Genomic DNA, 25,137 nt, shown 5'->3' with positions numbered 1-25,137 from the left:
GAGAACTAGACATGCAATCGACCCCCTCCTCATTTACCACCTAATTAATTATGTGCAGAACGGTAACGAAAGGAATTTATGGTGAACCCTGCTAGTTGGTAAAACAAGGAGAGAGTACACACAATAATTTAATAAACATCGTAATATACTCGTTGAAAGAAGGGAATTTTATCGTAATAAAACGACAGGAAATGAGATTCTGCATCTATCTACGAAATGATATGCGGCTTAAATATTACAATGAGATTTATTATATATCAGAACATAAAGGTGCTTGATTATCGGTACAAACAGTAGGCTAAAGGATAGGGTGTACTGAACTATTATGAGAATAAGAGTTGCCTCGAGAACAAGGGGCTCCTACTCCCTGTGATGCAATTGACAATAATGACTGGAAATCCTAATGAACCAGATATTACTCACCCGACTATAAAGCAGTATCGCGATTAGTAGTGACAGCTCAAATATGAACACATGGAGAAACAAACAGAGTGGATTTGTAGCAAAGTAAGCTCGCCTGCTGCTGAGGACGTCAGTGTAAAAATACTAAATCCTGCAATGCCGGAGCCGCAATATAATTTACTAGTCCTGATACCTGCAGCACGTCGTCGGCAGGCAGCGTTCTGATGATGTAGGCGCCGACTCCTGCTGTGCAGCAACTCTGTTTCAACCCGTGGCCTCGAATGCTGTGTGAGAATTCTAAGTTCCACTAGCTGGGCCGAAGCAGAGAAATTCCTGGGTGCACGAGGAAGTATCTCCAGGAAGAGACAGAAAAAACGCCTGAATTCACCCTGTCAGTAAAGGTGCGAAAACCCAGAGTAAGAGGGGTTGGGTTGGGTTGTTTGGGGAAGGAAGTCGGCAGTGCCCTTTCAAAGGAACCATCCCGTCACTTGCCTGGAGCGATTTAGGGAAATCACGGAAAACCTAAATCAGGGTGGCCGGACGCGGGATTGAACCGTCGTCCTCCTGAATGCGAGTCCAGTGTCTAACCACTGCGCCACCTCGCTCGGTCCCAGAGTAGACTCTGGGTCTTAAGTCACAGAATGAAGCTGGCGTATGACCGAAGTCACGCTCCACAACGATTCCCAAAATGTGCAACTAAGTCGCAAGACCATACAATTCTGACAACGATCAGATCCCGAGAGTCATGCGCCCGTGCAGTGCAAGATAGAAGCCTACGTTATTCAACTCCCCATTACTCTCCAAAAACAGCGAATCAGCATTCAGTGCTGATTCCAAAATGCCCCCACACTCTCTCAGAACATCATTCACACCAACAGTGATTGTTCCCTCCAATTTCGTGCAGGGCTTTATGACATCAACTCAGTTTAAGTTGACCAACCATGCTTCTGATATTTAGCTGGGGGCACTGAACTTGCCGTTTGACCGGCTACGAAAACAGCATGCCAAGCCCATCGGCCATCTTACGCCAGACAGTCGCCCCTGGCAGGGCACCGTCCACAATAATTCTCAGAATCATGAAGACAATACAGTCGGTGCCAGCAGTCTTCGTTCCAGACGCACTGGAACAGTAAACCCATAAACTGTGGCGACACTAAGGTGGTTCGCATGTCGTTTCGCCCTCCATACAACAGGCGAAACTCGACATACTGCAGTCGTCCTACCCGGCGCTCAGGCCCATCGATGTACGACCCTCTCCGTATTAGAGGAAGTGCAGACCCTCCACGAAAACGCAGTGTGTTGCGTCCTCCGGTGCTCGCCTCACAACAAGCCCACCAGGGGAGTAGCAGAGAAAACTAAAATCAAGACCACATACAGTTCCCAACACGCATAGCAACCAAGTGAAAAGTAATTTGAGCTCTCAGTACAAATACTCTCATCAGAATAACCTTGTTCGGCCAGTATCCCACCGTGAAATGATATAAAACATAATTAAATTGATGAAAATCAGAGGCGACATGCGAAAGAAGGCACGGAACCTCTCAAGTGAACTCGACGGCCTAAGGGATTCAGGTCGGGCCTGAGTTTGGCCTGTCCATTTCTAGAATGTTATTGTCCACAAACCCTCGCTCTTTATATATTGCTTTATGACAGGGTACAATGTCTTGCTGATACAGTCATTGTCTTTGGACTATTCCTCTGTTGTTCGCAGTACAGAGTGGCTGTATCACGTACTCATGTCAACCGGCATTTAGCGTTTCCTCATGCGCAATAAGAGGACCACACCCCAACCACAAAGAACGTCTCATATGGCAACAGCACCTCCTCCTTACTTCACTATTTGACTACATATGTCGGCAGGTGACGTTCTTCAGACATTCGCCAAACTCAAACCCTTCCATCTGGTTGCCAAAGTGGGTAACATAATGGATCACTGCCAACCAATCGTTTCCACAGTCCAGTGGCGTCGCTCTTTGCGCCATCTGAAGTGTTGCTTAGTACCAACCACAGAACTTTGTGACTGACGTGGAGCTACTCGACTGTTGTACAACAATCTTTTTAATCCCCTACGTACAGTCATTGTGTTAACTGGACTGGTAATAGCACTTTGTTACTCACAAGTGATTTCCTTCCACTGATTTCCTGTGACTTTTTAACAGGCACCCTCCGAAAAGCTCGACAGCTCGTGTCCACCGGTACATGAGGGATGTCTGGTCTTCGTTTGTCTGTGGTTGTTCCTTCACATAGCTGCTCGATATTAGCTTAGCGGTTTTAGGCGTTTCAGTCATGGACTGTGCGGTTGGTCCCGGCGGAGGTTCGAGTCCTCCCCCGGGCATGGGTGTATGTGTGTGTGTGTGTGTGTGTGTGTGTGTGTGTGTGTGTGTGTGTGTGTGTGTGTGAGTGTGAGTGTGTTTGTCTTTGGAATAATTTAGTTAAGTAGTGTGTTGGCTTAGGGACTGAAGACCTTTGTAGTTAAGTCCCATACGATTTCACACACATTTGAACATCTTTTTTCCTTCACATTTCTGCTTTACAGTCATATCACTAACAGTAGACTTCGGCAGCTTATTAGAGTTGAAATGTCCCTGATACATGTGTTACTCAGGTGAAATAAAATGTACAATACATGTTCGATGTCAGCGAGTTATTCTGACCAACCCCTTCTGCTATTACTTGTTCTTATTTGACAACTTCATACTCCCCGCGTCTTTTTACACTCGCGGCTCCAACTCTCGTAACATGTAGTGGTCAAGTCTGCATTATATAAGGCTGTACTGATACTTTTGATCATATCGGGTACAGTGCCTGACAAAAAAGTGAAGGACCAAGAAGACATGGCCCGATGTTGGACTGGATAGGAACGTAAGGGCAGATATGCTCGACGTCAAGGTTCCTCTTGACCACATCTGACCAACCGCAAGGGAGGATTACCATGTTGTGTACCAAGCACATCATAACCCCTTTTCATCTGCACCTGCCTTTGGAGAACAAGCAATATTCTGTGTTGTCCCGCACAATTGATTGGAGACTAGCTCAAATGGTTCACATGGCTCTGAGCACTATGGGACTTAACGTCTGAGGTCATTAGTCCCCTAGAACTTAGAACTACTTAAACCTAACTAATCTAAGGAGAAGCATGGACTGCAGATGAATGGTGTCGCGTTGTTCACCAATGAATCGCGGTTCTGCATTGAATTCTCGTACTACAGGAAACTGCTGTAAAACATGAAATGTATGTCTATCCAAGTCTGTCATACCAGACAACTGACCATTTATTTAATAGCGTACTAATGGTCAGTCATCGTGTTGTAGGAGATACAAACTGCTGTCAGATCATATGGTACGTGTGAATAGGTGCAATCTGCGCACATCAGAAAATTCTGCCATGCTTGTTGAAGTCGTGATATGAATGGTACCCTGGCCAGTGGCACAAGTGATCTTAGTCTGCCGCAAGCAGGCGTTTCCCAATGGTGCCTGATGACACAGCAGGTGCAGCATGTTCCCTTGATGATGTTGGGTCGGCCACCGCTACTCGCATAATTTGCTTATCTTGCCACAAGGCAGAAAATGGTCTACAGGTGTGCAAATGTTGCACATGTCTCTTCCTAACCAGCGACACACCACCAATACACCGTGCTCAACATGTTCAGCAATCCGTCAATACATCCATCCAACTTCTCGCTGGCCCACAATTTCACCCCGTTCTAATGGCTGAAGCTGTTCAACTGGACCAGCTACTCGCGACTGGACATTGTTGAACCCTAGAATGATTGTTACAAACACCGTCTACCTCTAAGCCCAGCACAGGTACTGCCTGCAGAGTCAAAACAGAGGGTGCAAAGACAGGCCTACTGAGATCCATTTGATAGCCGATAACTATAAAAAATGAAAACTGACACTACATTCCCTCAGAACGCACATATTATTACCAGGTGCCCAGGTGCTAACCGAGGATGTTGCACTATGTTTTCCAATAGTGTACGTAACTGAGTCATCTGAAGAAATACAAGCTTATTAATAATACACTACTGGCCATTAAAGTTGCTACACGAAGAAGAAATGCAGATGATAAACGGGTATTCATTGTTCACATATATTGTACTAGAACTGACATGTGATTACATTTTCACGCAATTCGGGTGCGTAGATCCTGAGAAATCAGTCCCTAGAACAAAAACCTCGGCCGGCGGTTCTAGGCGCTTCAGTTCGGAACCGCGGGACTGCTACGGTCGCAGGTTTGAATCCTGCCTCGGGCATGGATGTGTGTGATGTCCTTAGGTTAGTTAGTTTTACGTAGTTCTAAGTTCTAGGGGACTGATGTTAAGTCCCATAGAGCTCAGAGCCATTTGAACCATTTGAACAACCACCTCTGGCCGTAATAACGGCCTTGATACGCCTGGGTATTGAGTCAAACAGAGCTTGGATGTCGTGTACAGGTACAGCTGCCCTTGCAGCTTCAACACGATACCACAGTTCATCAAGAGTAGTGACTGGCGTATTATGACGAGCCAGTTGCTCGGCCTCCATTGACCAGACGTTTTCAATTGGTGAGGGATCTGGAGAATGTGCTGGCCAAGGCAGCAGTCGAACATTTTCTGTATCCAGAAAGACCCGTGCAGAACCTGCAACATGCGGTCGTGCATTATCCTGCTGAAATGTAGGGTTTCGCAGGGATCGAATGAAGGGTAGAGCCACGGGTCGTAACACATCTGAAATGTAACGTCCACTGTTCAAAGTGCCGTCAATCCAAACAAGACGTGACCGAGACGTGTAACCAATGGCACCCCATACGATCACTTCGGGTGATACGCCAGTACGGCCATGACTAATACACGCTTCCAATGAACGTTCTCCGCGATGTCGCAAAACACGATTGCGACCATCATGATGCTGTAAACAGAACCTGGATTTATCCGATAAAATGATGTTTTGCCATTCGTGCACCCAGGTTCGTCGTTGAGTGCACCATCTCAGGCACTCCTGTCTGTGATGCAGCGTCAAGGGCAACCGCAGCCATGGTATTCGAGCTGATAGTCCATGCTGCCGCAAACGTCGTCGAACTGTTCGTGCAGATGGTTGTTGTCTTGCAAACGTCCCCGTCTACTGACTCAGGGATCGAGACGAGGCTGCACTATCCGTTACAGCCACGCGGATAATATGCCGGTCATCTCGACTGCTAGTGGAAAGAGGCCGTTGGGATCCAGCACGGCGTGCTGTATTACTCTCCTGAACCCACCGGTTCCATATTCTGCCAACAGTCACTGGATCTAGACCTACGCGAGCAGCAATGTCGCGATACGATAAACCGCAATCGCGATAGGCTGCAATCCGACCTTCATCGAAGTCTGAAACGTGATGGTACGCATTTCTCCTCCTTACACGAGACATCGCAACTTCGTTTCACCAGGCGACGCCTGTCAACTGCTGTTTGTGTATGAGAAATCGGTTGGAAACTTTCCTTATGTCAGCACGTTGTAGGTGTCGCCACCGGCGCCCACCTTGTGTGAATGCTCTGAAAACCTCATCATTTGCATATCACAGCATCTTCTTCCTGTGGGTTAAATTTCGAGTCTGTAGCACGTCATCTTCGTGGTGTAGCAATTTTAATGGCCAGTAGTGTATTTTCTGAAATGTGACTGATATACAGCATATGGTCAAATTGTTATATCACGACCTTTCGAAGCAATTATTTTTTACAGTGACATACAACCTCGATCGTGAATTCTCTCCAAGGAATTAGCCTAGTTGCAATGCAACTGAAATATTTTTCGAGTGCGTTGAAGTATTGCGTGAACTTTCTAAATGTCGGCCGTCACAGTTTACTCAGCTACATAGCGCGGCTTCAAGTGCCGAGGTCCCCAGCGTGTTTGGTCAGTAGCAGTAGCAGTGGATAATCCATAGACTGTCGTCCACCCAAGTCGGCCGCAAAGTCATTTCGCTGCGAGCCACTGGCGCTAGTTTCGCGTCCCTCTCAACTGGGGCGGGGCAACTTGTGCACAGTCGTAAAACTGAGCCGCCAAGTTGGGTCTTGCTGAGGCCAGTGGCAGTTAGATAAGCCGCTACGCACTAACTCCCAAGTGAGACGGCGCGCTGCCTCGGACTGCCCAGTAGCTAGTAATGCACCAGGCAAATGCCCGCTCGCGTATCTGAATAGACCTTTACTCACACGTCACACGTTCAGTTTCTGGCATTCGAAGCAGCAGCTGAATTTATAACGTGTCACGTATACTGTAGTGTAACGACGTAAGTTTTGTATCAATGATTTTCTTTAGACACATGACCATGTGCAGACTTCGTCACCTACGTCAGTTACAAAACACTTCAAAATTATTTAAATTCTTTTTAAAGTTGTCTCTGAATGGTTCATGAACAAAACTGTAACTGAAACATCATCATTTGAGTCTTACGTGCAGAATTAAGTCACTCAGTCCAGTTGGTTTGCGCAAACTGTTTTCAATTTAGATGTCGTTTGTTTCTTCTCAGAAATTATATTAATGCAAGTTATCAGCTTTAATAAATATTAAAACCACATTGAATAAACTTTTAAGACTCAAACTCGCGATGAACGTTGTCAAAAATTAATAATATTGTCAAATAAATCAGTAATACTTCTTCCTTAATATAATTCTTCATAAATAAATTCTCGGACCACGTTTTTAAACTTTTGTAGTATACACTAGTTTATTATCTTCATATATACTACATATAGACGTGAACATGAGCCTTGACAAGATAGGACTGAATATTTTCAACATGATTAAACTTTCTATGATGTCATTGTTGTAGAAACATAACAAATTCTTTTTTTTCAGTTTTTAGAAGCACGACGCAACAACTCGGTTTCAGGATCTTCTGTTGCTGTTTGGCTGTCGACCCGCGACATATAGTGGCGAGCAATTTTCTCTCTGGTCCGGCAGTGAAGATGTGTCTCCGTTCGTTGATTGGCCCTCTCCGTACAAGAAACATAAAAATTAATACAAAACTTTAGATAGTTCACAAACATTACAAATATTACAAAATACATAAACAAAACACTGAATTAAACTTATATTCACCTGCAAACTGGGCTGACACTGGTGGATGGATGACGCTTCAATTTCACCTCCCACTACAATACACAAAAACCGAATAATGTTAATAAATTTAAAGTAATTGCGAGAATTGTAGATAACAGACAAGCAAATTCTGAAAATTTGCTTAATGGTTTGGAATGTTCAAACATAATGAAATACCTCCGAGAGAACGATGTATTGAGGCACAACCAGCAGAAATTCAGAACATATCTTTCTTTTGAAACACAAGTAGCACTTTATTCACACGAATGTCGACAGCTCATTTCAAATTGATTCCGTATTTGTAAATTTTTAAAAAGTTTTACCACCATTACTCACAGTAGTATTGTTTACCCGTTGAGTGACTGATTTCGTGATTTCTTGCCTGAAAGGTCACAGTTCGAACAAATAGACGACATAGCATCTAGTGAAACCGAAGTGATATATGGAATTCCCCAGAGAAGTGTTATATGGCCTCTGCTGATGGTTCAAATGGCTCTGAGCTCTATGGGACTTAACTTCTGAGGTTATCAGTCCGCCAGAACTTAGAACTACTTAAACCTAATTAACCTAAGGACATCACACACATCCATGTCCGAGACAGGATTCGAACCTGTGACCGTTGCGGTCTCGTTGTTCCATACTGTAGCGCCTAGAACCGTTCTGCCACCCTGGCCAGCCCTCTGCTGATCTTAATCTTTATAAACGGTCTAGGAGGCAATCTGAGTAGCTGGTTTAGATTGTTTCAGATGATGATACCATTTACCGTTCAGGTAAAAATTACTTTATGCTTCGGTTACACGATGGATCACAAACTTTTGAAGTTCATCGTTTCAAAGACCTACGTCGAAACAAGGCCCCGGGAGTAGACAACATTCCATTAGAACTACTGACAGCCTTGGAAGAGCAAAATGTATGAGACCAAATACCTTAGATTTCAAGAAGAATATAATAATTCCAATCCCAAAGAACGCAGGTGTTGAAAGATGTGAAAAGTACCGAACTATTAGTTTAATAAGTCAAGGCTGCAAAATACTAACGCGAATTCTTTACAGACGAATGGAAAAACTGGTAAGAGCCAACCTCGGGAAAGATCAGTTGGGTTTCCGTGGAAATACGGGAACACGTGAGGCAATACTGACCCCCAAAATTCAAATTCTAAAGGTGAGTGGGATAAAATACAGGGAGTGAAAGGCTATTTACAATTTGTTTCGAAACCAGATGGCAGTTGTAAGAATCGAGGAGCATGAAAGGGAAGTAGTGGTTGGGAAGGGAGTGAGACAGGGTTGTAGCCTCTCCCCGATGTTATTCAATCTGTATATTGAGCAAGCAGTAAAGGAAACAAAAGAAAAATTCGGAGTCGGTATTAAAATCCATGGAGAAGAAATAAAAACTTTAAGGTTCGATGATGACAATGTAATTGTGTCAGAGACAGCAAAGGACTTGGAAGAGCAGTTGGACGGAATGGACAGTGACTTGAAAGGAGGATATGAGATGAACATCAACAAAAGCAATACGAGCATAATGGAATGTAGTCGAATTAAGTCGGGTGATGCTGAGGGAATTAGATTAGGAAATGAGGCATTTAAAGTTTTAAAGGAGTTTTGCTATTTGGGAAGCAAAATAACTGATGATGTTCGAAGTAGAGAGGATATAAAATATACGAGTAGACTTGCAATGGCAAGGAAAGCGTTTCTGAAGAAGAGAAATTTGTTAACATCGAGTTTAGATTTAAGTGTCAGGAAGTCGTTTCTGAAAGTATTGGTATGGAAGTGAAATGTGGACGATAAATAGTTTAGAGTAGCATGGAGAGCTGCATCAAACTGTTCTCAGAACTGGAGACCACAACAACAACTATTCAACTAAATACCTGTGGATCGCAACTACGAACAACTTAAATTGGGGTAGTCACACAGAAAATGCTGCCGGGAAGGTGAACCAGACGGCGTTTTATTGGCAAAACGGAATATGCAACGAATTTACAAAAGAGTGCTTGAATACTGTTGCCGAGATCCTCAACGATCCTGTAGGGCAGAGCTGATGTACTAAGAGTGTCGGATGTATGAAGTCGGTAGTGAGTGACCCCCGTGATCTGGAAAGTCATCCTGCCAGAACACATTTGTTTTGGTACATGATCTTTGCACTTATTAGATTCTAGAAGCCACTTTTTCTCCCTTCAGTGTTTACAAAGTGCGATTTTGTATACAATCGGACAGGAAAAGTAATCTGTGGTCATTGGAAGTATTTTTAATTTATGCTTTACTTCATCCTTTCAATCAAGGACCTCTAGAAACCGATGAACCATATACAGAAAATTTTTGTTTTCCTCTTCTACGAGACACTGCCACAGTCCACAACTGATGATGGAGATTTAAACCTAAATTATGATGGAGATTTATACATCCTAAACGGGTCATGGAAGAAAATACATCGTGACAGGTTACAGTCAGTTTGTTGATACATTCGATTAATATGTTTGATGATTAATGAACATAGTATTCCAACAGTTTTGCATTTCATTTTATAAGAAACTGTGCTTCACTTACTCCATCCAGCCCTCTCCCGCGAAGCTAATACTGTATGAGTTACCCCTTCCCCACACGCTCTACAGTTTAGATCCTAGGCATACTTTTTATAATGCAAGTAGCATCAATCAACTACAGGAATGCTTCACATCCAGACGCAAAACCTTGTTTCAGCAAGCCAGTCGGCTTTACGATACTTATTGTTGGTGTCATCTCTAGCACACACACTTTATTTTTGTAACATTTTTCATAGTAGCGCTTGCTACAAGCGTCCCGCTGAGTACGGCATAGACCCAAACTGGCCTTCTTGCTGCAGCTAGTCTGTCGCAGTACATGGTAAATCCATGTCCTAAAAAAATGGTTCAAATGGCTCTGAGCACTATGGGACTCAACTGCTGTGATCATTAGTCCCCTAGAACTTAAAACTACTTAAACCTAACTAACCTAAGGACATCACACACATCCATGCCCGAGGCAGGATTCGAACCTGCGACCGTAGCAGTCGCACGGTTCCGGACTGCGCGCCTAGAACCGCGAGACCACCGCGGCCGGCAATCCATGTCCTGATGTTGCTGGTTCTTGACGTGCAAATGTGGGCCATCAGCCGCCATACAGCCATACCGGTACTCGTTTTAGCATTACCTCATTTTCAGCGGTCTTCTATTTTGTTTTCTAGTTCCAATTAGTTGCCGGCCGCTGTGGCCGAGCGGTTCTAGGCACTTCAGTCTGCAACCGCGCGACTGCTACGGTCGCAGGTTCGAATCCTGCGTCGGGCACGGATGTGTGTGATGTCCTTAGGTTGGTTAGGGTCAAGTAGTTCTAAGTTCTAGGGGACAGATGACCGCAGATCTTAAATCCCACACTGCTCAGAGCCATTTAAGCCATTTGAACCTATTAGTTAATTAATACGATGGAGGACTTCAAACTTTTCTATGAAGGGCAGCTAGAGTTGTGTTATAGGGAAATGAGGGAGAGAGAGTTACGGATATGTTAGCAGAGTTGGTGTGGTAATCATTAGAACAATGATACCTTACGTTGTGGCGATATCATTTCATTGAATTTCAATAACCAACTTTCTCCTCCGAATGCCAAAATATTTTGCTGGCTCTCGCCTCTATAGGATAAAATGGCCATCCTAATAAAGTAGAGAAACCAGAGCTCGCACGAGAAGAATTAAGTGTTATGTACCCAACGTGCTATTCGAGAAATAATGTCAAAACACCCAAGCGTGAAATGCGGATCAGTCGTGTAGAAGGGTATGTAAATAGGCAATATACAGCAATTTTCATCTTTAGACTTTTTGATGTCGGATTTAATGTGACCTGACAAATCTTTCTGTCTAGCCTCCAAAGTACCGCATTTATTGATTTCAAATTCTTAGTAGTCGACTGTTGTTTCCGTTAAACGCTAGCAGATGGGTGTGACGTGGTACTGGCATACAGTATGACATAAGTGTGGCATTCACCAGCAAGCGACCTCACCGTAGTGGTAATACTGGTACCCATCAGATCACAGAAGTTAAGTGCTGTCAGCCTTGACTACTGTTTGGACGCAAACTGTCCGGATCTGCTGAGCGCTTTTGACAAGCGGTTGCACACCGCTTATCAAAAGCGCTCAGCAGATTCGGACAGTTTGTCCGCCCTTGAGAGGCCAATATTGAGGAGCTGCTTTATTGGCAAGTAGAAGCTCTGGTCACGAAAATCGATATGGCGGGGAGAAAAATGTGCTAGCTACAAGCCCCTCCATATTCGTACCTATTGATGCCTGTCGGCTGAGATGGACACGACGGTCGGTCGGTACCGTTGTACCTTCTGAGGTGTGTTCGGACAGGGTTTTAGATTAGTGGTATTAGCCAATTCCATATTTCAATCTCGTGAGACATACTACAACAAATATAGACAAATATTTTGATATTTCATACATAAAGTACTATAAAATAACATTCTGCTATAAACATTACATTTAACATCCCATTAATGCGAAAGACAGTGAGAATTTGAATCACGAATATCAATTTCAATCAATATTGACGTAGCTAGGTGATGTGGTGTCACTACCTACTCATTTTGTTGGAGACCTTAGTGCGATGTCATCACAGGAATTTCACCCACGTTTCATCGCACTGTAGCTCATTCACCTTCCGCATTATGTTCATAAGATGAACGATGTTGTCCGTCAGAATTGCTGGGTGTTGAGAGTCGACAGTATGTATCCCTAACTAGTCAGATATCTTGTATAGTGCAGGTGACCAGGCCATAAAAAATGTATACATGACAGCTACTGCCACTGCGGTTATTGCTGGTTTGTTCGGAAGGAGGGACTGTGTCTGCTTAGAGGTCAGGAGAAATGAAGTGACACTCATGTCTTGATGCTCAGTTATTTTCGATCTGACAGTGAATATTTTAACCATGTCTGTCGACAGCAAATGTTAAAAATTCAGTCTTGCTTCTTAACTACGACGAACGGACTTAGAGAAACACATTCACTTACTTTAGGAGGAATCAGTGGAAATATGCTTGAAGTTGTCGTAGTATGAGAGAGGATTGTAGCCTCTGACGTACCGTCATGAATAAATTGTCTTGAACGTATAAGAATTAGTGAAAACACCTAGGATGCGATAAAGGCATTGGTGCAGAACTCAAGGAGTAAAAAGCGTTGCAGCATATACTCGTATAAATCACACTGCGTCGATGCATTTAATCTGCGAGGATATGTTGTAGCATTTTCTACCCGTTGAATTCCGCACCTTTTATACATATACATTAAGTTTTTGTTTGATTTCAGCGAAAGTAAGCCGGTCGCTTGTGGCCGGGCGGTTCTAGGCGCTTCAGTCTGGAACCGCGAGACCGCTACGGTCGCAGGTTCGAATCCTGCCTCGGGCAGGGATATGTGTGGTGTCTTTAGGTTAGTTAGGTTTAATTAGTTCTAAGTTCTAGGGGACTGATGACCTCAGCTGTTAAGTCCCATAGTGCTCAGATCCATTTCAGCCAAATTAAATATAGCTGTAGCCAATTGTGATGATTATTATTGCTCGTTATCTAGTGGCTCGAGCTACGAATATTTCGCTTGGTAAAAATTCATTCCACCCAGGCGTCAGTTACAACTAGATATTCCTGGTCTCTCAATCCCTGATTAGTTCCATGTTTCCGATATCGAATCGCTATCGCCGAGGGTCCCCACGGCCCTTTAATGGCGCTCATTTTATTTGACAGACGCTGACGCATATCGGCTCATCGACTTGAAATGCCAATCAACAAAGAGAAATTTCCATCTAGAGGCGTCGAGTAGAAGAAATGTAATCACAAACAGTATTTAACCTTTAGTACACAGTAAATGATAAATTGCAACTGATACCTTTTGGTGCAATCATTTATTAAACGTAGCAGAGTATTTAGGGTCAAACATAAGTAGATTTTACGAGACAGAGAGTGAAAAAAGTTCGAATCTCATTAAAATAAATTGAGAAGAATACCGTAATATAGGATAAACAGTCTTATCATAGGGGTGGAACCCAGCTTTCTGACTAGTGTAAAAATGAATCGTATTCTACAAGAATTAATTAATTATTTTTTCGAGAACGTCTTTCTTTTCAATGTGATGTTCAAGAACAGGTAACACATGAGAACAACAAACGACATTACAGTTCAAGTACTTAAAAGGATTATTGCACTATATTTAGTACGGTTTCGCCCTTATTCTGAAAAAGCAAGTACAAGGGCTGTACGGAAAATACGGTCCGATAGGTGGCGAAATGGAAACAATAGTCAAAATCCGATGAAGTTCTGCACAGACGTGTTGGGCAGTGTCTATAGCATCCATCGCGTTAAGTCGCTCTTTTCAGTTGTGAGAGTACAGTGAGCATGTACAGATGTCTAAAACTATATTGTCTCCCACCAAGTATGGGTGCCCACTGAGAGGTTTCGCCTGATTTCATGCAACCTCACACAACGTACCTGTCATGCATTTCCTTTGTTGACACAGTTCTCGGCCTCACACTGCAGGGGCAATGAGGATGCCACTGCAGCGTTTCCGATGGGAAACATTTGACCACCGACCACATAGTCCGACTTGGCTCCCTTTCATGTTCATCTCTGCTCACATGAAGCGCTGGCTATGAAAAACAACGTTTTGGCACAGACAAGGAACAATGGAAAATATTTTAGATTTTTGCAGTAGTTTCTATTTCGCGATCGGTCGGACACTATTTTGCGAATAGCCCTCGTATACTGAACTCTGCGCATGAAGACAGCACGATTCCAGTGATAAATTCAGTGAATGACTAAGATTTAGAAAGTGCTGGAATCTAAATTTTTTAGTGTTTCTATGCTTATTAGCAAAGGAATTACATGAGTCATATTTCCGCTGTGGCTTTATACTAAATGTTGTTGATGTGGTCATTAGTCCAAAAATTTGCTCGATAGAGCTCTGTGAGATAGCCTGCCCCTATTCAAATGGTTCAAATGGCTCTGAGCACGGTGGAATTTAACATCTGAGGTCATCATTCCCCTAGAACTTAGAACTACTTAAAGCTAAGTAACCTAAGGACATAACACACATCCATGCCCGAGGCAGGATTGGAACCTGCGACCGTAGCAGTCGCGCAGTTCTGGACTGAAGCGCTCAGAACCGCTTGGCCACCGCGGCCGGCTGCATTAGTATGTCAACTTCTGCTGGATGCTTCTGGATGTGTGCCCTCAACCTATCGTTTCTTTTAGTCAAGTTGTGCCGTCAATTTATTTTCTTCTCTGTTAGATCCACCATCCTTTCATTAACTATGTGATCTACAGTTTAATCTTCAGTATTCTTCTGTAGCAGTACAGTTGAATAGCTACTCTGCTCTCTATCTGTACCGTTTATCGTCCACATTTACATTCTGTACAAAGCTATGTTGCAAAGAAACGCTTTCGGAAAATACTTCCTAAATTTATTTCCTAAAATTAAATTTATAGCTGATGATAAAAACCTGCTCATTCTCAGACACGCTTTTCTTACTGTTGCACACATGAAGTTTATATTTACTTTTCCCATTATTTTCTTTCCCAAATAGCCAAAATCTCCTACAACCTTAGAGTGCATCATTTCCTAACCAGTTCCGTTACCACTACCTGATTTAATTCGACTACATCTTCTTTTCATTTCTTTGATTTTCATCTTATAACCTCTTTTCCTCTTTTCGAGATGCTACCCATCCCGTTTAACTGTTCTCCCAACTTCTCAGTCGTCTCTAATAGAATTGTGGTGTAATTTTTATTTCTTTCTCTTGAACTTTAATGCCGTTTCCAAATTTCTCCATGGTTTTATTTAATGCACGGCCAGTGTATAGGCTGAACGACATACGCTGGAAGCTCTCCCTTATCGTTCTTGTGAGCGAGTTTTGACAGCCTCTTCATTCCTCTGTAAATAATTCGTTTTAGTATACTTCAACCATGAATTACCGTATTAAAGTCATGGTTCGGTAATATTCATATCTCTCAGCTAAGAATGCTGGAAGACCTCATGTGGGTTTCTCATACTCTCTAGGGTCTAGTTACATACGCTGCACGCACACTTTGCAGCCGTAAGAGCCATATCTGCCATCATACGCTGTGACCTCAACTATGAGCTTCACCAGACTGCATCATACCTTAAGAAACGTATACATCTTTCAAAGGTACGTTAGTATTAATTTTAAATCTCTCTCTTTCATACTGGGTTCGTGGTTTATACGTTTACATATTTTCTCCATTTTTTGTGGCCGGATGCCTTTCTTGCCGCCACACGGTAAGAAGTTATGTTGGGCCATCTGTCTGTGAATTATGTAAACTTCGTTCTTCGCGTTATCGTATTTAAAGTGATTCCATATCGTATTTTCTGAGGCGGAGATTAGGCACCAGCTCAGCATACTAAAAGGGAAAACCGCTTACAACCACAACCAAGACTGACGGGTTTCACAGACGATAAATCGTTGTATGGATTCGATCTGCGTACTCATATTTCTCAGATCCTTGTCTCGCAAGCTAACCCGCTGCAAGTTAAGCTATTGGACCAAGTTCCTTAAAAATTTAACTAAATATAATGATATTGTATCATCTAACTCTGTGATGGACTGCCACCACATTAAAAAAAATTATATCTATTTTGAAAGTTATTCGATTAATTGGTTCCTACGAGTTGACAAGTTCTCAGAGTTCAGCTGGTATTAGTTAATTTCATTCACAAAACTTAAATACGAATAGTTATGTCACACTACATGAGAAACATAAACTACGTTGTGTATTCTTTTTGATTTCATAAGGACGAAATGTCTTGCAGGTCCTCAGTCGTCTCTAATAGGATTGCAGTGCCATATTTATATATTTCTCCTGAACTTTAATGTCGTTTTCTAATTTCTCCATGATCTCACACGAATTATCCGGCTGTTATTTAAACATAAATCGTTATTATGCAGGCAGTAATTCGGCTTGGCATTAATTGAAAGAGCTGTTGGATATCCTCGTAAGGGATATCGTACCAAAGTCTGTCCAGTTGGCGTTTTAGGTCGTCAATGTCCCGAGCTGCTTCTAGGGGCCTCCCCATTATGCCCCTAACGTTCTCAATTGAAGACGGATATGGATACGTTGCTGGCCGAGATAGGGTTTGGTAAACACGAAAACATACAGTAGAAACTCTCATCGTGTGTGAGCGGGCATTATTTTACTGAAATGTAAACCCAGGCTGCCTTACCATGAAGGGCAACAAAACGGGGCGTAGAATATTGTCGACTTACCGCTGTGCTGTAAGGGTCCTACTGATGACAACGAATGGGATCCTGCTATGAAATGAAATGGTACCCCAAATACCACTTCTGGTTGTCTGACCGTATGGCGAACGACAGGCAGGATGGTATCATACCGCAGTCCGTGACGTCCCCATGCGTATCTCATTGACAGGAGTAAAACTGTGTTCAGTGATGAGTCCCGCTTCCAGCTGAACCCCGATGGCCACCGAAGCAATATAATGGCCACCCGCACACAGCAAGGGTTTCTAATGCTGGTCTTCGTGCTTGCCAGACCCTACCTTGGCGAGCAAAGTAGCCGAATGTCTCTCCAATTGAGAACGTTTGTAACATTATGGGTAGATCTCACCAACCACCTCGGGATTTTGACTCCATTTGGACAGAATTTGGGACGATATCCCTCAAGAGGACATCCAACAACTCTGTCAATGAATGCCGAGGCGAATAACTGCTCGCATAACGTGTACCGACGCATTATTGACTTGCTCAATTTTGTGAAACTCTTTCTCTTGAATAAATAATCCAGTTTTTTGAAACCATAATCATTTTTATGTCTGTACACGTCCGTCACGTCCACCGATTTCAGTCCCATGCGGATAACTCCTTCGTTGTGTATTGTTTCGAAACTTACTATTGCAACACTTCTTTGTTAAAATAAGTTTCATCGGTTTTTTTTCTTTCGTTTTTTAATCCAAACACTAATGTCTCTACAGGTCACGTAGCATTATACACTGCTGACAAAAAAAGTTAAAAAACAAGAAGACACGGTCGGATATCAAAGTAACTTCGTACAGGGACACACCATCAAGGAGGAACGTTGCAGTTCTCTGTGTCGCATTTAACAGCTGCCAGAGTGCCTTAGGATATTCGTGTTAGATGTTGTTTTCAGGACTGGTAGGGTATTTAAGGGGCAGAAACAGCGTAAGATCTTCAGTCATCACAGTGAAGAACACGAAGATGTCGTGTACTTGTGTGAGGCAGCGTAACCAACACCTGCCAGTGGCTGAAACAGGTCTCATTTTGGATCTCTATTTGAACCGATCGTCGAATCGTGCAGTATTACGATTTGTGGAGTGTCTGGATGTGACAATGATCTGATGTTATGCTCCATGGGAACGAGAGTACTCGTAATTCAAGGCTCTTGTCGACAACGTCTGACCACCACAAGGAACGATCGCCGTATTGTGCAGCATGTACATAACATAAACGCCTGCCATCTGAGAACAAGTAATGGACTTCCTGCAAAGTTATGGGTCATCATGGACCACTGGTTGGACATTAGCAGTAGCCAGACTAGGAGATCATAACCCTTTGCACACTCTGCCGTTAACACTACAACAAAAACAGCTACGTTTGGAGTGGTGCCGCGACAGGGAAGCATGGACTTCTGCTGGACAGCGTCGCACTGTTATGTGGTCAGCTACGAATCTAGGTTCTGTACCACCCCGGATGACCATCGTCGACGGGTATGAAGGTAGCCTTGGCGAGACCACATTCTCCAGTGTTTGTAAGGTCGCAGTAGTGTCACATCTGGCGTCTTAGTGTGGGGAGCCATCTATTATGACTTCAGGTCATGACTGACAGTGACTAAGCGCACTCTGCCGGCACAGTGGTGTGTTAAAAAATGGTTCAAATGGCTCTGAGTACTATAAGGCTTAACATCTGAGGTCATCAGTCCCCTAGGACTACTCAAACCTAACTAACCTAAGGACATCACACACATCCATGCCCGAGGCAGGATTCGAACCTGCGACCGTAGCAGCAGCGCGGTTCCCGACTGAAGCGCTTGGAACCGCTCGGCCACTGCAGCCGGCACAGTGGTATGTCACGGACGTCCTTTGTCCTCATGTGTTACCTGTCATGCGATACTACTGTGAAGCTGTTTTTCAAAAGGACAATGGTAGTTCACTTATGGCGCATGTGTCTGTGAACTGTCTGCTTGATGTTGACGGGTACTGCCATAACCAGCAAGATGCCCTGAACTGTCCCTAGTAGAGCATGTGTGGGACCAGCTAAGACATCAACCCCTTCCCAGGGCCAGTACTCAGCATATCATTGACAAAGTATAATAGTTGCGGGCCATGTTGCCTCAGGATAAGTCACAACGGTTTTTTGACGCCATTCCCATCCGCATATGAGGATGCAACGTCATATTTCCCAAGTCCTTTGTACATCTGATTTTACACTCACTGACATAACATTACGTACCATCTCAATCCTTGAAGTTTTATTTCATGTAATTAATACCCTACTCGAATGCCACCACACAGGCATGCATCAATGACACTGGGTGCGAAGTGAGTAATTTTTCTCGTGTATCGATACGGCATAATACCCGTTGCGTCACATCCCAGAGCCATAGTGTACCGCTATTAGAACCGAGGACCTATTTGTGTTGCAGGACGAAGGGCTACCTGTCGCTTGACGTGAACGTGACGCCGTTGGAGGTGAACCAGTGCGAGGCAAGCAGCGAGCCACCCCCGCGCTCCGAGCTGCGGGCGTTCCACAGTACGCACAAGTGCCACAATGACACCACGCAGGTACGTCCGCAGCGACCGTCTTGTGACATTTACTAACCAAAATATGTGGGAGTGATCCTCAACTTGGTCTTTGTCGCTCTGAGGGCGAGGTGGCAAGGGAGTGAGTGAGGGGCCAGGGCGTTTTCATTTATCGATAGGGAGATGGGACAAAAAGCGGTCGCTGGGGAGCCACCAGGTTGTGCGAACTGTGACTACAGCATTTTTGAAAGGGGGAGGGGGGCAGAGGGGGCTAAGGCCATCAGATTGGTTTGTAGTGAGCCGACGTGAACTTCTCTCCTCGGGAACTTCTTCATCCCAATCACTAACACCTAACGCATTCTATTATTTCCTGGATATCTCTAGATCACTCTCAAGTACCATGGAGGCTGTACCTTGATATGGTACCACAAATGGTATCATCCTGCCCCTTATTCTCGTCAATGTTTTCCACGTATTCTTCTCCCCACTTCCCCATTTCTTGCTTTAACAGTCCACTTAATTTTCAACATTCTGCTGTTGCACCACATCACAAATGCATTGACTCTTTCCCAAAGTCGATGCCTCTCGCCAAACAGTGCTGTGTTCCGAACGCACATTCTCAGAAATTTCCTCCTCAAATTACGTTTGATACTAGCAGACTTCTCTTGACTAGAAATACCCATTCTGACAGTGCTAGTCGGCTTTTTATGTCCTCTTCCACGGGCTATTTTGCTTCCTAGGTTGCAGAATTTCTCAACTTCATCTATTTTGTGATTACCAATTACGATACTAAGTCTCTCGCTGTTCTTATTTCTGCTACTTCTCATTACTTTCGTCTTTCTTCGATATTCTCTCCATCCATATTCTGTCCTTTCACTGCGGATGGCAACGTCATCAGCGAACCTTATCATTGATATCGTATCTCCCTGGGTTTCAATCTCACATCAGAACTTTTATTTCCGTATGTGTTTCGACGTGTGGATCGAACAGTGGGACCGAAAGAGTGCATCTTTGTCTTACACCGTTTGTAACCCAACCGTTTTATTCTTGGTTTTCCATTCTTAATTTTCCCTCAGGTTTCTTCCGTAAGCTTCATAGTCCCCGTTTTCCCCTACAGTTCTTCTACGGAGAATTTCGAACATCTTCCACCAATAAATGTTGCCTAATACTTTTTCAATGTCGACAAATCCTACGAAGGTATCTTGATTTTCTTTGACTCTCACTTACGTTGACAAGCATAACGTCAGAACTGCCTGTCTGGTGCCTTTACCTTTCCAAAAGCCAAACTTATCTTTATCTCATATCCTCAGTTTTCTTCACCAAAAATTAGTACACCGAACCTGGAAGAGTAATAAATGAAGACTTTTTTCTGATGAACTTTCAGCTTATCTCAAAACTCTTAAAGAAAGACGAAAATCCTTTGGTAATTCAGAAACATTTTAAAATAAAATTTCCAAAAATTATAAAAGCCCATTTAAATATTTGACAGTGCTCGGGACATCTGTTCAATCTGAGAGACTTTTTCACAAGTGGTGTAAGTTTTAGATGGACAAGGAAAACGATAGAAGGATAACATATCGAATCCTCTCCCCTGATTTCTCTTGTGTATTTGTCACGCAGTGGTACTGGACCGGCTTGGGCTGACCGAGATGACAACAGATTGAGTCAAACCCGGTTGTTGAGATGTGTAGAAAATAAAGACTGAGATTTTTAGATAACTTTAATTTTTGTTAGAAGTGTCTTAGTGATTTCTTATAAAATGTGTTAAACATTATGAAATTATCTGTTATCCTCAGCTTTCAAGCTAAACCATATCTGTATCCATATGTAGAAACACAACCAATTTATTGGAAACATCCATACATTTTTTGGTAAATGACACAGAACGATAGCGCCATGCATTATACTCTATCGAAAGAAATATCGATGTATACAAGTGTTTAAAAAAGAAGTGTCACATATACCCACAAGAAGTAATGTTGATCAAAGAAGATTAAGTAGTGAGATGACCAGAAACTAAAACCTGTCGATATGTGGACCAGTCTGTCCTGTAAATAACGCTCTCTTTGGGGGATACCCACAACTGTTGAAAAAAAAAATTCACGATGAATAAATCCGCCCCAGTTCTAATTGCTAAATATTGTATTTGGAGAAATCGTTCAGACGACCCGATATTCCGCATATAAATTTCATCTTCATACGCTTTATTGCGTACGAGAAAATCGTACTAGACGCATAAAAAGTCCAGTATAATTATCAAGCAGCATAGGGTAAACGGGGCCATATAAGTACCAGCCTTCCGCACGTCATGGAAGCCCCGGACGCAATCACGCGCCTAAAAATGGGATTTACATCTTGTAACCCTGGTTGTGTATACGATTTTATGCAAATAAAGCCTTTGTCTAGCACACCTGGAGTGGATTTATTCACCATGAAAAAGTCCTGTTCGTGGTTACTTCATATCCTGACACATCCTTCAGCCGTTCTTCGTTGTGAATCATGCACTCTTTCAAACACGTTGGATTCCATTCAGGTTGCGTTACATGCATTGGTCACACGCTCCTATAACGTCTACACATTGTAGTTAGTTTTGGCATGCTCCAAGGTCTTTCAATGTCTCCACGGCCGGAAATGCAAAAGAATTCAGATTTGTCGCCATGCAACTGGACCTCCTCGATCAATCCATCACCGATGAAACGTTGTGGTGAGATACTGTCGCTCGGTCCATATAAAATGGGATGGTGCCCGTCGTTCATAAACCACAATTTTGTCTTTTTGTAAGGATAACTTTCTCCAGCATCGCCGGTAATTCACCACACAAGTATAGGTGATACACAGCTCCCGTTTATGTGTTTGGTCTAGAATGTGGCCATATGTCACCGACAATCCTGCCCATACACTGATTCTGATTCGATTCTGATGCCTCACTTTCAGAATTGCTGAATGATTTGAGTCTGCGCACATGTGCGCATATGCGCAATGTGATAGTTACTATACCATATCTTGTGAATTCTGTGTCATATGTAAATTAAACGCAATCTGTGGAATACGGATCGTAATCGGCCATGGTGCTCTGCTAGTCGAAGAGAATGCGGAAGTCTCATGTGGTATGGATAAATCAACTGCTCGTGCGGAACTGACCACGGCAACTCCAGCCTTACGCGCGCTTGTCTGAGCATCATCTCCGGTTTGCGAATTGTGCAAGCCTACCGCGACCCGTTGTCCTTGCTGCAAACGATTTAGTCTTCGCAAGCCGCTGGAATAGCCTACTGAACATTCTTGCGTATGGAATGGCGCTTTGTGGATGTCGTTCGGCATACATTCCACTTGCTTGACGATTACTACCTTCAGCTAAAACGTAACGGAAGTTCATATATGCCATTTCCCTCGTGGAACCTTAGGCTTTCTTTGCACTGTTTACAGTCCAGTTTGTTCACTTTGAACGGAACAGTTGATCTTGTGTTGCTAAGGTACTGAAGGAGCAGCACAAACTCAAATGATTCAAGTAGCAGATCGTTGCCCTGTTGTAACTGGTACCAGCGCCAACATCAGAGTCCTGCAAATTACAGACTTCGGGGAGCCTACCCCATCTAGTACTACACATTCCTCTCTACGGCTATTGGTTTCCGAACTTATACAGTGTCCAGTCACATTATGGGGTATAGGACGTCAAACGGGCCGACTTGGAGCAAGAGGGGCACCACAGGACATTTTAATTTTCACTGTCTATACTTTTACAAATAAATTCATAAAACTTTGTCAGCGTGACTAGGATGGATTCAGGATTCACATTCATGGAAGTGGAAGTTCGAAAACATAACAAAATAATTTTTTTACATGTGAAATTTCATCGTTTTTTCACTTACTATTGGCTGCATTTGTTGCTACAGGTGTGACTTTCTTCATAAGTAAGAGAGATTCTTCAATGAATCTTGCACGGTGTACAAACCACACTTACAGGTGTATGAAACTCTAGAATTTATCTAATTTGTGAAAAAATAATGAGCAATTACATTTTAATAAACTACTAAATTTGAGTTATTTCTAAACATGAAGTTTAAACTGTAACAGCTCATTCATTTTTCATAAATTAAATAAATTCTAGAGTTTCATACACCTGGTTTGTATGCTGTGCAAAATTCATCGAAGAATCTCTCTTACTTATGAAGAAAAGTGTGCCTATAGCAACAAATGCAGCCAGCAATAAGTGAAAAAAATGATGAAATTTCACATGCAATAAAAATTATTTGTTATGGTTTTGAACTTCCACTGCTAAGTGTGTGAATCCTGAATCCTTCCTGGTCATGCGGACAAAGTTTTATGCATTTATTTGTAAAAGGAGAGACAGTGGAAATTAAATGTACTGTAGGGCCTTTCCTGCTCCAAGTCGGCCCTTTTGACGTCCTACCCCCCTTAATGTGAGCATCTTAAAAAAGTCTGAATAACCAATTTTGCAGCGCGGATCGCTGCAGGGCGTGCAGAAAGAGTGTCAGTGAGGTTATGGAAGGTACCGATAGGAACGTGGACCCATGCGACTCTGTTGCTGTACTCAGCCAATCTAGGTTTCTTGGTTGAGGATCCATGGCGCCAAAAGCCAAATCGAGATAGTGAGTCTGGTGGCCAGGGGTGAAAAGTAAATCACCCAGTTCTTTTCGAACCACGCACATACACTGCGAGCTGTGTAACAGACGGCATTGTCCTGCTGGAAGATGCCATAGTGCCGAGGAAAGACAAACTGCACATAAGGGGCGTCCATGGTCCCCAGTGATAACTTTATACCTGTGTTGATCCATTCTGACTTCCAGAGTGCCACGAAAACATTCCCCAGACCGAAACACTCCCTCCTGGTTCCAGGCTGTTTGCTTTAAGATAATTTGCGCCCTACAAACCAACGGCCTTCTGTGGCAGCCGTTTTTACCCGTATCATCTACGGCCCGGTTTTAAGTAGCCCCGTTTTATCATAGAGGCTGTACATTAACCATGGAGGCAGGTAACCTTTTTACAAACTAAGCCGTTTCGGGAATGCTCCCACCGCTGGCCCGAAAGCCAATGGTCATACCATTCTGGACATCAGATAAATCGCTCTGTCTCCGCTTACGGCGACAACGGCACTATTTTGCGCGTCCCCCATACGCCTTAGTTAACCACCGTTGCTAGTTCTGTCATCTACCGTCTGTGAGTGGTTATTCCACGGTGATGATAATCATAAGCTAGTGTAACTGGATAGTGCAGTTATAAGAATTTTTCTCCCACTTTTAACTAATACTGCCTCATGTTGGAGTCTGTGAATTTTCTTAAAGACGCTGAACTTTTAAGGTGCACCCCTACTCGACGCTCTCTCGTGTTCACTTTGCAGTGCGAGCTCCGGCCGAGCCCCGGCTGGGTGCGAGGCGGCTACGTTTGCCGCTGCCGAGAGGGCTTCTACTCGCCGCACCACGGCGGGGTCTTCAACGGCACACTGGTGGAAGGTGAGTACTTATCTGTCTGCTGTGGCTATCAGCTGTCGGCTATACAGGTGTTGGACAGTAATATGGAACAACAGCGAGAAATCCATACTCGACATAAATGCAGATGATAGTCAAGCCATTAGATCAGGGTCTGCAAACTACGGCTCGCGGGCCAAAACCGGCCAGCGAGGGCCGGCAAACCAGCCCGCGTTAGCTGGCCGGACATCCCCGGTATCCGGCCCGCCAAATATTTGCGTTGGTACCTATACTGCCAACAACTGAGTTTCGAGGCCTATCGCGACCAATACACCGTGACATTGTCGGAACTCAATCTTTAGAAAGCGGAAGGTCATGGATAAACTTGTGGCTATCCACAGTAAACAGACAGACCATTCTCCGTGCGATAGTGAAAAAAAAGAACGGTTAACAGACTAGTTTGGCAAAAACATTTCAAGTAAG

At 43.5% G+C, this 25,137-nt stretch overlaps 1 protein-coding gene across 1 annotated transcript in view; it reads left to right on the top strand.

The window, feature by feature from the left end:
* The window catches only part of LOC126336648 (probable G-protein coupled receptor CG31760), a 1,468,739-nt gene that overhangs the window by 1,197,677 nt on the left and 245,925 nt on the right, over positions 1-25,137 (top strand). Inside the window, exons 6-7 of the mRNA XM_050000571.1 lie at positions 19,135-19,273; positions 24,588-24,699. Coding sequence (XP_049856528.1) covers positions 19,135-19,273; positions 24,588-24,699 — 251 coding nt within the window. The remainder of the gene's footprint in view (positions 1-19,134; positions 19,274-24,587; positions 24,700-25,137) is intronic.

The sequence above is a fragment of the Schistocerca gregaria genome, chromosome 2, assembly GCF_023897955.1.
Source record: "Schistocerca gregaria isolate iqSchGreg1 chromosome 2, iqSchGreg1.2, whole genome shotgun sequence".
Lineage (NCBI taxonomy): Eukaryota > Metazoa > Arthropoda > Insecta > Orthoptera > Acrididae > Schistocerca > Schistocerca gregaria.
This window is presented reverse-complemented; position numbering and strand designations above follow the sequence as displayed.